This window comes from Falco naumanni, chromosome 3, assembly GCF_017639655.2.
Source record: "Falco naumanni isolate bFalNau1 chromosome 3, bFalNau1.pat, whole genome shotgun sequence".
NCBI lineage: Eukaryota > Metazoa > Chordata > Aves > Falconiformes > Falconidae > Falco > Falco naumanni.
This window is the reverse complement of record NC_054056.1, coordinates 30,579,578-30,593,108: the sequence shown is the minus strand read 5'-3', so window position 1 is coordinate 30,593,108 and position 13,531 is coordinate 30,579,578. Positions and strand designations below refer to the sequence as shown.

General features: G+C 44.7%; 1 protein-coding gene across 2 annotated transcripts in view; it reads left to right on the top strand.

Annotated features, from left to right (window-relative positions):
* Window positions 1-1,204: 1,204 nt before the first annotated feature.
* GMDS (GDP-mannose 4,6-dehydratase) overlaps window positions 1,205-13,531 on the top strand; it is a 427,309-nt gene continuing 414,982 nt past the window's right edge. Inside the window, exon 1 of one of the 2 annotated variants that reach the window (XM_040587295.1) lies at window positions 1,205-1,566. In XM_040587295.1, the coding sequence (XP_040443229.1) occupies window positions 1,459-1,566 (108 nt within the window). In that variant the 5' untranslated portion in view covers window positions 1,205-1,458. Of the gene's footprint in view, window positions 1,567-2,388; window positions 2,508-13,531 lie in introns of those variants that run through there. The other variant, XM_040587293.1, reaches the window with a different exon arrangement.

The following is a 13,531-nucleotide window of genomic DNA, read 5'->3' as shown; positions in this document are numbered from 1 at the left end:
CTACGTGTGCCTGGCAAAAGGCTTCCGAAACAAGATGCAGAAATGGAAGGATTGGGATGACATCTTGCAACTGACGAACCATGATGTAATAGTTTCTCTATTCCATCACAGACTGTGAGGCTGCAACAAGGGGATTTAAACTGAAAGCGGGGGGAGCTGCGTGCAAAAAAAGCATTCGGGATTCTAGAGTACGGTTCCACTTGACAGGCAGTGTGCTCCCAACTCCTTTTTCCTTGTAAGTTATGATGGACTTTCCATGACACCAAGTAGTTTTTGACCGCAGGCTGTAATAAGCCATAATAATATTAAAATTATAGCTCTACGATTGTCTGCATATGCAGAGGTCCCACCACAGAAGCATACAGCGAAGGAACATGGTACGATGGCCTTCAGGGATTAACAGTGAAGTATGGGGCAGGCCCCTTCTTCCCTGCAGCACTATACTGCCTCCACAACAGAGGGTGCCAGTTCAGTGTTCGTCAAAAGATGAAATATTTATCATAAATGCCTTTTCTAGAAGCATTGGGGTTGTTTATAAACGAGTGTCTCTGCAAGTGAGAAAGCTGAGGAGGCCCAGCTTTGCCCCCCTGATGGCTGGAAGGCCCTGTGCCTCACAGGAAGACAGTTTTGATCTGGAGCTCCCCGACGCAGCTGGGGCGCCCCCCCGGTTTGCTCTTCGGTTTCTGGCACCGCCGGTAGGCCCTGGCGACTGGGCAGCAGGGGCGGGAGCCGCGGGGGCCAGTGGTCCTCCGCCGGCCGCCGCGCCGGCGTTAATGCGCACTATGGGGGCGGCCACCTGGCTCCTCCACGCCGCAGGGGGCGCTGTGTTCCCCGTGCCGCTGGCGCCCGAGCGGGGCCGCAGCCCGCTCCACTCTTCTCACGTGGCACCGCCTCGACACGCGGTCAGGAAGTCGGCGGCCCGGCTCCTCCGCGGCGGCAGCTGCGCAGGCCACGCCCCCTCTTCCCGCTCTCAGCCAATTACCGCGCCTACCTTCAGCCCCTGCGCGCCGACGCTGCCAGGCGGCGAGCTGCGTCTTCTGTGCCTTTAAGGAAGCGTCGGGGCTTCTGATTGGCTGAGGGTCCGAGCGGGGCGGGGCAAGACTGAGAGGAGGCGGGGCTACAGCGGAGCTTGAGCCCGGGCCGCTTGGCCGGCGCGCGCCTGCGCGGGGCTGGGCCGGGCCGGGCCGGCGGCGGGGCTGCACCTGCGGCCGCCGCGGGGCGGGGCGGAGCGGGGCGGGGCGGAGCGGGAGCGCCGGCGGGCAGCCGGCCAGCGCGGAAATGCCGGAGCGGCAGAGGTAGCCCCCGGGTGGCGGCAGCCCATGTGCGAGCCGCACTCGGGGCGGCAGGCGTCCTCCTCTCCGTGCCCGCCCCCAGCGCCGTGAGCCTGCCCCCGGCGGCCGCGCCTCCGCCCCGGGCTATCTCCGCACCTGGGCCGCGCCCGCCGCCGCCGCCGGGAGGATGGCACAGCCGGCGGCGGAGGCGTGTGCCTGCGCCGCGGCACCGGCAGACGATGGCGAGGAGACAAACAGCAGGAAGGTGGCTCTCATCACGGGCATCACTGGGCAGGTAACGGTGGGGGCTCCCCGCGTTGCCGGGTTCTCCCCGCGCGGGGGGCCGGGGCTGCCGGCGGCGGAGGACGCGGGGGGAGTCCCGCCGTGAGGGGCCCGTGGGCAGCCGTGACCGAGGCCGTGCGTGGGAGCGGTGCTGGCGGAGGGCTTGGCGTAGGGCTGCCGGGCGCCTGCGGCGGTTCTCCCGCCCTCCCGGGACCCCGCGCTCCCAGCGCCGTGTAACGGGGCTGCCGACCCCGTGCCCGGTGCCCCCTCCCCCCTGCCGTTCGTGCCGGAGCCCCCTCTGACAGCCCCCGGCCGCTTCGGGGACGGAGAGACCGGCCCGGGGTAACGGCCCCCTCTGGCCTCGCCCGCGGTGGCCGGGGCTGCGTGCCCTGGGGCTCCAGGTGTTCCGTGTGAGGGGTGGTGCGTCGCCTTTACATCTCGGCTTTGGGCTGTCTTATAGGAACCTTTACCAGGAATTGCTAAGAAATCAGCTAAACCTGTACCAAGGTGAGGTGTGAAGTGAGCGTCGGTGAGAGAGGAGCCGCCCCTAGAAAAGGCAGAAGCCAGTGTTGGGACCCTTCATCCTGGTGGTCTAAAGTGGTGAAGGCAACGGTGCGGTGGTACCGGTGCGGGTGTGAGGCATGATCAGGGCAGACTTGTCACTCGGAGGGGCTTTTTGCCACCGATCTCTTCATTTACAGTCAGTACCTGCTTTATACCCAGACCTGAATGGATGACAAAAGCATCTCCCCAGGCTGCTTGTTTTGTATTCATGTGCGTTCATTGCAGTCTCCCTTTTTTTTTTTTTTTTTGGCTGTATTACTCATAGGGATAATGATGCTCTCAGAGTCCTGGTCTTTTGAGCAAGAAGGTGCAGGAGAAAAATGGCATGGAAGGAAAAATCACAATTTCCCTTGGAGCAGCTTCTGCACTGTGAAAAAAGATGTGCTGGTGGTGAGTTTTAATGTGGTGAGACCTGCAGGAGTGTTGATATATGCAGTTTGTACCTTGTGCTGCTACACTCCTAACAGGCAGCTTGGATATTTGGTCAGATTGTTTGTCCCCACAGAGGTCTGCATTGTTGTTTCTTTGCTGGCAAGTGGGTGCTAAATGAAAGCTGTCCATGACATGCTTAGTCATATTTGAGGAACACCTTATTTGTAATGTAAATGTTGCCTACTGCCTGGACAAAACTACGCTGCTTGCGTTTGGCTTATCTCTTGGAACCTGCTGAATGACTTCTGCTTGGAGGGTATACCTTCTGTGATTAGTATAGCCTATTAAGTAGGTAGTGTTGTATAGCAAGCATTAATGTTCGTCTTAGAATCCCAGTAGAACAGCTTTTTCTCCTTTGTGGTGTTCATTTAATCAGTGACAGCTTCATACATGGAAGATCTTCCCTTTCAACTCTTGACTTGTCCTGGTATGCTCGCAGATCCACTTGTGAGGTGCTGGTGTGGGTTGTATAGAAGGCCATCGGCATTGTGGGAAAGTACATGTAGCTCAAAACAAACATGTTGCTCTTTCACCCTGAGACAATGTTTGTCAATGCTTTTTACACTAGAAGAGCCACCTGACCTTTTGTGAGGGAGCGAATCCAGAGACAATATAGTGTCATAGCAGCTTTCATCTATTATCCAAGAGAATCTGCACTGTGCTTTGAACATTCATCTGCTGTTCATGTTTTACCTCATCATGTCTGTTCTCACGTGTTCTTGTAACACTTTGGGGCGCGCACTCTTCCCGTGGGTTAGTAACAGTCTGCCAGTAGCAAGCTGAGGAAAGCCCTCCAGGTGGCTGTCTGACAAGGAGATACAGCTGTGTCTGAGAAGAGGAAAAACTAATAATCTGTATATACTAACATTTTTGCTTGATCTTTATTTTTAGCAAGAGGACAGTCAGAGCTTTCCCAAGGACTACTTTGGTGCTGTTTGAACAGTCTTCCAGTTTGTTGACAGAAGTGTGTTTTTCTTCATCAAAGATAGTAAGTTAGAGACCTGTAGCTACAATGCCCTGGCTCTTTCAGTACTGCGTTCTCTTGTTTTTTTCTGTTTTCAGAGCAGCTCTTTCATCTTAATTTCACCTTTGTCACGTATATTATTTAGCGTTGGAACGTGTGGAGAACCAGAGCTAGTAAAGGCCTGGGGTACCTGAAAGTTAGTTAGTGAGGTTGGGTGCCTGAGTGACAAGACTGTACCAACTCTTGGCTTAGGATGGAAGTTTTGTGTTGAGGGTGGCCTTTTTTGGGATCCTTTATTCTGCTGTGACTTTGAGATCTGCTAGAAAACCTCATCCCTCTCTTCTTAGATGAACTTTAACGGAAGTCACTGCAGTACTTGTTCCTTGCCCCTATTTGACTCCCTTTATTTTTATGTGATAGTTTTTGTTTTATTGAGAGGAGCCTCACCCAGAAATGGGAGACTTGGATTCTGTTTCTTATCTGTGAGTGGGCAGACTTGCATGTCCTACCTCCTGGGAGAAAGTCCTAGTGCCATCTGTTTTTTAAACTTAATTACCATGTGTAAATTGTATAAATATGCTTAGGTGGAAGCTGGAGTTCAGGCTTTGTCTTTCCTGGGTAGTTACTTTAATTACTTGACTGAAGAGAGTTGGTCTGTTCATTCTTCCTCAGAACTGGTCTCTTTCAAGGTAAGCGATAAAGGCTTGGATCTCTTCAGGCTGAGGAAGACATGGAACAGAATTGTATGGTAGACTCCCCTTATTTAGACCTGCCCCCCTCTGCTACAGCAAGTTTCTTTTAAGAGAGGGTTGGCATAGATGCATGGTATAAGGAACCTGCTTTGGTTTGTGTGTGGTCAGTGTAATGTGGGAGCATTTACTGAACTAAGGCCCCGGAGGGCCTGGTCCCTGAGCAAGGATAGGTGGGAGGCAAGTGCTGATCTAGCTGGGCTGTGACAATTTTAGGCAAGTGTAGAAGTTGTGCTTTTGTCTTTAGAATACTCTTGGGCCAAGCAAGGTGCTGCTTGAGCTGTGGCAGCCCTTTCTGACTTGAGATGATGCCACAGCAAGTGTGTTTAATCATAGGGTTGAAACTGGACAACTCATTTTATTTTTCAGAACTTCTGTATAGCTGTGAACATCTGGATTGTCCATCTTTTCCACTGACAAAAGATGGAATTTTGTTTCTGCTGTGACTGAGAAATGAGCTCAGGTAGGGCTATATTTTGACAATGGGGCAATTGACCGATGATGCGGTTTTGGTTGAAATACACCATGGAGATATGGCACAGCTTTAACTTCTGATTCATGGACTTCTAATGGGATTCATAAGACTTCACAGGATACCAGAACAGGGTGGGCTGTCTGCAGGAGTTCTTCTGTATAGTGAGTGACTAGAGGCTTGTGCCATGGTGCCAGCTTACTGCACCAGTTAACAAGACCAGTTCACATGGTTTGTTTCTCTTCTAGGTACAAGATGTGAAAAGAACAATTCTCTGTGAGGGTGAATGTGTTACTGACGGAAAGGTAAATTTTTGACCTTTGGCCAAATAATAGGAGTTTGCTATGTGTGTGGTGAAGTCACAAAGGAAAACAGTTTCCTGGCAGCAAGGGCTTGATCTTGGTCTCTATGAAATCAAACCAGATAAATGAACCTCTGCAAATTCTGCATTTACCCATGGGGTTAGAGAGAAATCAGTATTATTCTACCACTTGTATTGCTGATAAGAGACTCTAAGCACATAGGCAGTGGTGTTGTATACTCCTCTTGCAGTATTGAGATTTCCCTTATCTCCTTTCGCATGCCACAGCAGCGGCACAAACCACACTTCACTGTTTTGCTAAAATGACTTCTAGAATGAGGCAATTGCTGTGGTTGGATGGATAAAACATCTCTGAAATGTCATGTAGGTATTGGTCTGCTGGTAGGCTGCTGGTGGTAATGCATAGCACTTTATTCATTTAAGGAAAGGTATTTCAAATGAAACAGGCCTGTTCTATGTATTAAAATGGAAGTATTTTTTACAGAACTAGAATGTGGTTCTTACAAAGATGTTTTCACAATGCAAAATAGATGTGCTGGAATTTTCAAAATTTTATACCTTGAAGAATTACTCTGTAAAAACCGGAGGTTTGAATCAAATACCAGTATAACTAACAAATTTAATTCTAGATATGCAGAGATGTCTGGTCTCTTATTTGGGGAAGCTACTAAAGTGTTTTTTTTCTAGGCACTGTGACTAAATGTCTGTTAAAGTTGCATTTAAATCTTTCTGGAAAGTCTGATTGCAGTGCAATCAATATGATTGTCTTTCTATACACTGATGCTTGTAAGAGTATTTAGATATTTGACTACTTGAAGAAATACCGAGAAATGCTCTGGCTGAGGCTAATGACAAGGTTGTATGTTGATGTTTCTACTTTTCCCCATGGATTATGAGGAGTGAATAATTTGTATCATGTCAGTTTTACTTAAAGAGACAGTAAAGTAGGAGGTTTATAGACAAAAATCATTCAACACGCACTTATAAAGCTCAGTTTTGAATGAAGCAATGCACTTGAATTTGAGTGTCAATACATGGCCAGAGGCTATTGCAAATCGTAGATAGCATAGATAGAGAAAGCAGTTGCGTTTCTGCTTTGAGAGCTCTTACAGCAGCAGTACTAGCACCCCCTTGCCTGCAGGTCTTTCAAATTCAGCTGTCGTTTGGCTAAACAAAGTAGCAGCCTCTGAACTTTCAGCCAAACGCTAAGATAAAGTCTAAGTACGACTGGCAAATGAGCATGCATGCAGAAATGCAAGTGCGCTCTCTTTAATTGGTTGATGTAGCTAGAATATGGGCTCTGCCTCTGTCTTCAGTTCAATCAGTTGCTTATGGCCTTTGCTAATGCCTGTATAGGGGTTTGGTGTGTTACATGTGTACTGCAAGTTTTATGTAGATGTTACATTTGAGAAAGGCTGACTGGGTGGGGTGGGGTGGGGGGCAGGGAAGATACTGAGAAAGCAAGATCAGCTGTTGTGAATTGAGTTGTGTTTCTAAATGTGGCTGTTGAGAGTGAAACCAAGCGAGACAGACTCTGTGGGGCAAACTACTAGTAATAAGAAAACATGACTCATGACTTAGTATTTAAAAAAAATAAATAAAAATGAATAGGTGGTATGGAATGTTACTATAAAGCTCTTCAATATTCTATGGCTAAGAACTTGCTTTCTTGGAGAAGGGTTGTAGAGGAAACAGTTAAGTAACTTTTCTAAAAAGTTGCTTTTTTAAAGTATTGTGATCAAGTATTGAGGTAGGAATCTGTCACGGGGGAGTGTGTGTATACCTGGAAGGCATGTGTAGGAAACATTGTAGCCCGTTGTACCGCCGAGAAGTCGCTGGTTTGCCAGATGAAGGATAAAATCCAAAGAATTTATGTTCTTTATAGAAATAGGAGGATAGCGTCTGCTGAAATGGGCTAAAGCTAAATGTTAGTATTGCTGCTTTTTCACTTAAACAAATACTGTCTTGGCTGAAACCAGGTACTCTTTCAGTTGTTCTCTTGAGTGAGACTTTCAGATGTGTTGAACATCCTTATCTTAGTTAGAGGATGCAGAGATGTAGGAGCACTAATTTGGGCACAAACAGAAATACAACAAACTTCATTTAATTTTGAAGAGGGTGTGTGGTGTTTGGAGGTTTTGGGATTGTTTTCTTTTAAATTATGAGCATGGTCAAGCCCTGGAACAGACTGCCCAGTAAAGTTGTGGAGGGTCTGTTCCTGGAGGTATTCAAAACCAAACTGGACATGTCCCTGAGTGATATGCTTTAGTTGATGCTGGCTTGAGCAGGGAACTTGGACTGGATGATCCACAGAGGTCCTTTCCAACAAACTTGTTTGATTCTGAGAGTCCTCCACAGTATGAGAAGTTGAACACCTGCATATTGTAAGAAGATGGCATAAGTGGCTTATGTAAAACTCTGCAGCGGATGAATAGTGGCTGTGGTGTGAAACCCAAGCTTGCCTAAAATATAATTCCAGCTCTTTCCTTTTACAGGGTATAAATACAAGTGTTTCTATCAAGTTTCATCCAAAAAGAAACTTGAGAAAAAGGTATTTTATTGAAAAGTAGTATAACAAATACTGAAATGGGAGACCAGAATAGTATCTGAAAAGAGGTCTGATTTTTAGGAGGATGTCTGAATTTTGATTGTCTTGGCTCTCCCTCTGAGGGGAGGAGGGTTACCAGATAGTCTAATTCACCTAATGCATTGACCCCTTACCAAAGGAATCTCCAAGTGCGTGGTCTGTGCCTTTCTCTTTAATCTGTGTTTCATATTCCACAGCAACATGTGCAGATTGGTAGGACTTTAGTCTTCTCCAAGAGCCAGGTGTCCAGGATGTTGGCCACTCTGTGCGCTTGCCCAGAGGAGTCCAGGTGTATTCCATTGCCTTTCAGAATAGTGCAGTTAGTGGTGGTGTTTGAATATAAGTGAGCTATAAGATACTCATGACAAAAAGTAACAGGATTTGTTCATGTTTGTCTTGATGTATTAACTTTCCTTTTTTCTTTCTGTCTTTTCTCAGCCTTGCTCAATGTTTGTGACTGCCAGTGGAGTCTATTCTCTGGTTGCTTACTGGAGGGGGAGGTTCTGGTAGCCTGGCTCAGTTAGTAGGTGGGACTCAAGGACCAGTGTAGGCAATCTGATTCTTTGTGTTTGAACAGGGTGTGTACAGGATGTGGATTCAAAAACACTGTGAACAGCAAGTGAATTACAAGGTACTGTGTACTGTGATGTGTACCTGCTGTGAAAGTAGATAAAACACTGAAAATATTCCAGGGAGAATAAAATCATAAAGTTCATGTTAATGGTGCTAAGATATGAAACGCATAGAAGCATGGTACTCAATTTGGGTTTGGGAAGCTGACTTCATCCTAGCAACACTTACCTTGAGCGCTGTGGATAGTCATAGGGTACTATTGCCCTTGCTGCCCAGACTGACAAGGAGAGCAGAATATCCCATTGCCAGCAGCATGCTACTTGCTTAGTCTTGGGATTTCTTTTTGTTTGTGGGTTTTTTAATTTAATGAAGATTGACTTTCAGTGTAGAGAGAACCTATATTTCTCTGTTTCCTAAGTTTCTTAAAGAGTTGAAGTGTCCTCTTTATGTACCTACAGCTGATCCAAACTGAAGAGAGAACTCCTGTGAAACTTTTTTTTCCCCTGCAACTTCATCCTCTCCAACTAAGTTTTGGTCTTTTCTCCTCTGATTGTCTCTTTCATATCTTTTTGTCTGTTGAGCTTTCTGCACAAGGGAGTCAGTTTCTTAGAAAATAGATAGCTATGCAGAAGAAGGAGGAAAATGGAGTACTTAAACCTGCTGATGGCCTGTGAAGAACACATCATAGGTTACCGCTCCGATCCCTGTAATCCAATAAAGCTGAATAAATGGTTTTTCAGTGCAGTTGTGGTACTGGTATTCATCCTCATGGTGCCTCCTGTTGCCCACACCTTACTTCTCTTTGGAGTGCTGAGACTAAGTTTCTTTGCACTCACCTACGTTTTCATTTAGTCTGGGAGCCAGGAAGCACTTTCTCTCTTGATAATTTCTAGCAAGTTTATCCCAGACTTCTGAGTCTGGAGTAGAGTCCTGATTAAGTATATGTTCTTACGAACTTGCCAGTTCTTTCTGCTATGCTGTTGCAGCACAACTCGGGCTTATTTTGGAAAGCATGGTTTCCTCAAAGCACTATGTGAACAGTAACACAAGAACAAATCAGCAGCATGGTAGATGTCTAATTTCCTCTCACAGGTGTGTGTTCTCTTTTGCTCTGAATCTCTTGCTACTTTGGTTGCTTTCTAGCCAAATGAGCAAAATAAAATATTTTTTTTCTTAATTTTGTCACCTCCTGCTTTTTTCATATGAATTTGTGGATTATTTTTTCAGGACCTCAGCTAAGGAATTCCTTTGGGTCATATGTATATGAGCTGGGGGATGTAGTTACGGCCAAAATTTTCAACTTAGCAAAGCTATAGAAGGTAAGGGGAAAGAGTGGAGTTCTTTCCAGTTTCCTCTTAACTATTACTGAAAAGTTCCTATAGCTGCTTCTGTTTCTGGGGTGTGCACAGACTTGACAATCTAAATCTACAATGAAGCTTTTGTAAAGCCTGCCAAACAAGTTACTGTAAACCAGCTTATCTGTTGTCACCTGTGCTTTTTACATGCGTCTACACAACTGAACTTCCTTGTATGCAATGTAAATGTTGCAACAATTTTGTTTCATTTATTTGCAAAGTAGTATACCTAAGGCAGGAGGCAGGCTTCCTTCTTCAGGAGTATTTCTTGTTAAAGTTTTGTTGTGTGTTGTTTTTGTGTGTTTTTTTTTTTTTTTTGTTAGTGGGAAACATGAATTTTGCTTTAAATAAAAATCAGCTGACAGTAAGCAAATTAAACCGAAGGTCATGTCTGTTTACTTTATGGTCTGGTTGCAGTTAATTCAGTGGTAAGTACCACTGAAGATCATTTGATACTGTACCCTGAGACAGCTGTTGCACTGAATGTGTAGTACATCTTGCATCGTGCAGTCAGATCAGTCAAAGTTGACAATATCACAACACATTTGTAGTGATGCTCAGCTAAGTACAGTGATTCAATGGGTACATCAGCCAAAAAAAATGCACTTGCCTTGGGTGTGGGATGCCACAGCTCTTGGCTTTTTGTAAGGAGTTTCCAAGTAGATAAACTAGCTTGTGCTGTATTTGCTATGCTTGAACACCTTTGAAATAACAAGAAGAAATTATGCTTGCTCTGGAAAAATCTGAGTAGATATTAAATATGGTAGGATACAGTCAGATTTTATGGAGGGTTTCTGCAGGGCTTTGCTTTAGCTGTCATTTGACCCATTTATTGCTGCTTGGAAATTCTTCTCACAGGAGAATTCCTACAGCCTGTGGTGAAATCTAATGCAGAAGGAAAAACATCTGTCACGTTGAATGTCTAGTTGAGTGCTTTTGCTGTAATGAGAGGATACCTTGTCTATGCTGCATATGACACCTGCATAACTATTAAATATGTGACTCTTGGCTTTTTTTCCTCTTCTGAGTTCCTGAGGAGATGATGTTCTTTGAATGTGTTATGTATATTGCATATGGATCTCTAAAGTTCCACCTTCCAGGATAGTGTTGAAGTATGTGGTAACAGATAAGCTGTCAGATCTGCTGTAACTGGTCATGTGTATTCATAGGCACTTAGAGGTTGCATGTCACCATACCGCAATAGAAGCTTAGCCCACCCCACCCTCCCCCGACCCCAAAGTCAGAAAACACGTAGCAACTTGGAAAAGAGTAGACAGTTCTCTTAGCTGTATCCTAAAATGTCTGAACCCATGCCAGAAACAGCTTGAATGTTTACCAGTTTATGAATGGAAATAAGACTTTCCCAAGGTGTGTAGGATGGTGTTTATATCTAGAAGGAAACAAAACCTGAAGTCAGGCAGGGAATACTCCTGACTGTTCCTATACGTAACCTGTTGCTGATTTTTATGCTTCTAGCCTGATATGCAGCAGTCCCTTCTGATTGCTGCTGTAGTCCTTATGTGTACATTTCTTCTGGTGCTGTTCTGAAACTGGGAAACAACATCTGGCTGTTTGGGATGCTACTTGTCAGATTGCAGGCATGTTGTCATGGGGTGTGGTTATTTTGTTTGCTTTTTTTCATAACATTTGTTTGACACATGCAGGATCTCTTTTGGTGCATTAGCAATGGCTGGCTTAGTCAGTGATACTGGTGGTGACCTGTAGCTTCCTCTCACAATTTATCTTCTAGTAAGATAAGGAATAACCACTGTATATTTGGCTGCTGGTTGGTGTCCTTGCCTTCTTTAGCACTGATAGCACTCTCTAAAAAGAATAAACATTACTGTGGAGCAGGCTTGTTTTTGAAATGCTGAAATTTCTGGCTATGCTTTTTGGATTTCATACAACTAAATGATCGTGGATTTGATGCCATGATTACACAGTAGTAGTCTGTCAATGTATTCCTGCCAAACTTTGGCATGCTGTTTGCCTCTGAAATTAAAATATTATTAAAATCCTACAATATGTACTGTATAAAAAGGATACAGAACTTTTCAGACCTGCATGCAAAATATATTTTTCCATCTTCCAGGTGGCTTTGTGAGCTATCTGTGTTCCATGGCAATGCTTAAGGAGACAGCCCACAAGCTGCTTTGCTGGTCCTGATTTGACTGTTACTGGTCAAGTGTTGTGCTGAAGCTCAGGTCTGGTCTGTACTGGCAGAATTTCACTGACTCTGCTTAGAAGTTGTTGAGTTTTTTTCCCCTTAATGTTTGCAGTGATACTGGAGGCTGTTTCAGAATCTGGCTGGCCTTTGAACAGCAGCGGCGGTTCTGTGGTTGTAGGTCTGCAGGCTCGGTAGCATGTATTTTATTTTTGAATGTAAAATAAATTTGGAAAATTATTCCTGAAGATGTAAAAGCAAGGAAGTCATTATGACTAAGAGTTAAACTTCAGTTTATGCCCTTGCCAGAACATTTTAGAGTCATACTTGTAGCTGATCAAAGATTGAAAACTTAAAACAGTGGTTTTGCTTCATGGATTTGATTTCTTAAAATTCTGAAGGTCACCTGATAAGTGTTAGATGTTCCTGTGTTCTTATTGCAGTCCTTTATAGTTGAATATATAGTGCAACTGTTTCAGTCCTCCTGCATTTTAAGATGAGAAGCGGATTTTTTGCTTATTTGGAAGTTCTTTGTTATTAAAGAGTGAAATAGGAGTTTTAATACTGACTATGTCTCCAAAATGACACTTGTTGCATTTCTGTTGGTATTCTTTGTACTTTCAGACTCTTGCAGCTATGCTGGATCACTATTTAGTCATGTTATAAAGAAAACCTTTGTGGAAATGCGTTATTATGCTGCAGTTTTTTATTTGTGAAGCATAGGTAGAATTTTAAATCATTACATTGTATTTTGCTTTTCTTGTTTAAACAGTATGAGAGATCAGACTTACTTAAAATTGGAAAGTAACTTAGATGGAAAAATACTGACTGTTAATTCCTTTTACAGTGCAATTCGGCTCTATCACACAAACTGACAGTTTTAATCATATCTCAGGATCTCACGTCTATCTGCCTTGACCAGTTAACGGGAAGTGTAACACAGTTCTGCTGAATTGAAAATAAACTAAAATTCCCTAAGCGATGATGCTGTGGTTTTGATTTTAACAAACTAAATGAACTGTAAAATGATGGTTTAAGTTAATGTTAGTTAACATGAAAGTGTGTAAAGCACGAAATGAGAGTGCACACATGCATTTGAAATATGTAACTTACCTATCAGTTAATGTTGTAACTAGTACTTGCAGTGGTGGGCATACTGCTTACTGTTTTGACACTGGTGAAGTAGCTTGAGTTCCTTTTGGAATTACTTGGTGTGACTTCAGAATGTAATGGTGAACTTCCACTAATTAATTGAAGCCATTGAGTTTCCTTTGTATGAGCCCCTATGGCTGGTGATGGACTCTGTCACCTTGGGTGGGAACCTTCTTGTTTCACTGTTTCTATGCCTGAGCGAGTTGTCCAGGCAGTTTTTTTGGGTGAGTGGGAAACCTCTAGTTTGTTGAGAGCGCGGGTGGGTTTGAGCAATTGCAGGTGTCTACCTTGGGATAAGAAGGCTGGTGTTGTGAACTCTGTTGGCTACGTACCCTGACTGACTGGAGGGTGCTCAGGGTGGTTGCCTGATGGGGCTTGTGCTGTGCTGAGTAGCACCTCATCTTGCAGTGAGGAAGCATTTATTTTATCTGAAGCACTCTAGGGTAAGCAAAGCTGACAGAACTTGATTACATGTGTTGTTTCTTTTAGTAAGAAGAGCATATTGTGCTGTAAATGTGTGGATATACAATCAAAGCAATAGATACAGTGTGCTTTTACAGGTACTGCTCCAAAGAGGCTGCTGCTTTGGAGTTGATCTGGGGAGGAGCAGTGTTCCCAAATCACTGCCTGCCTCCTGAGTGCCC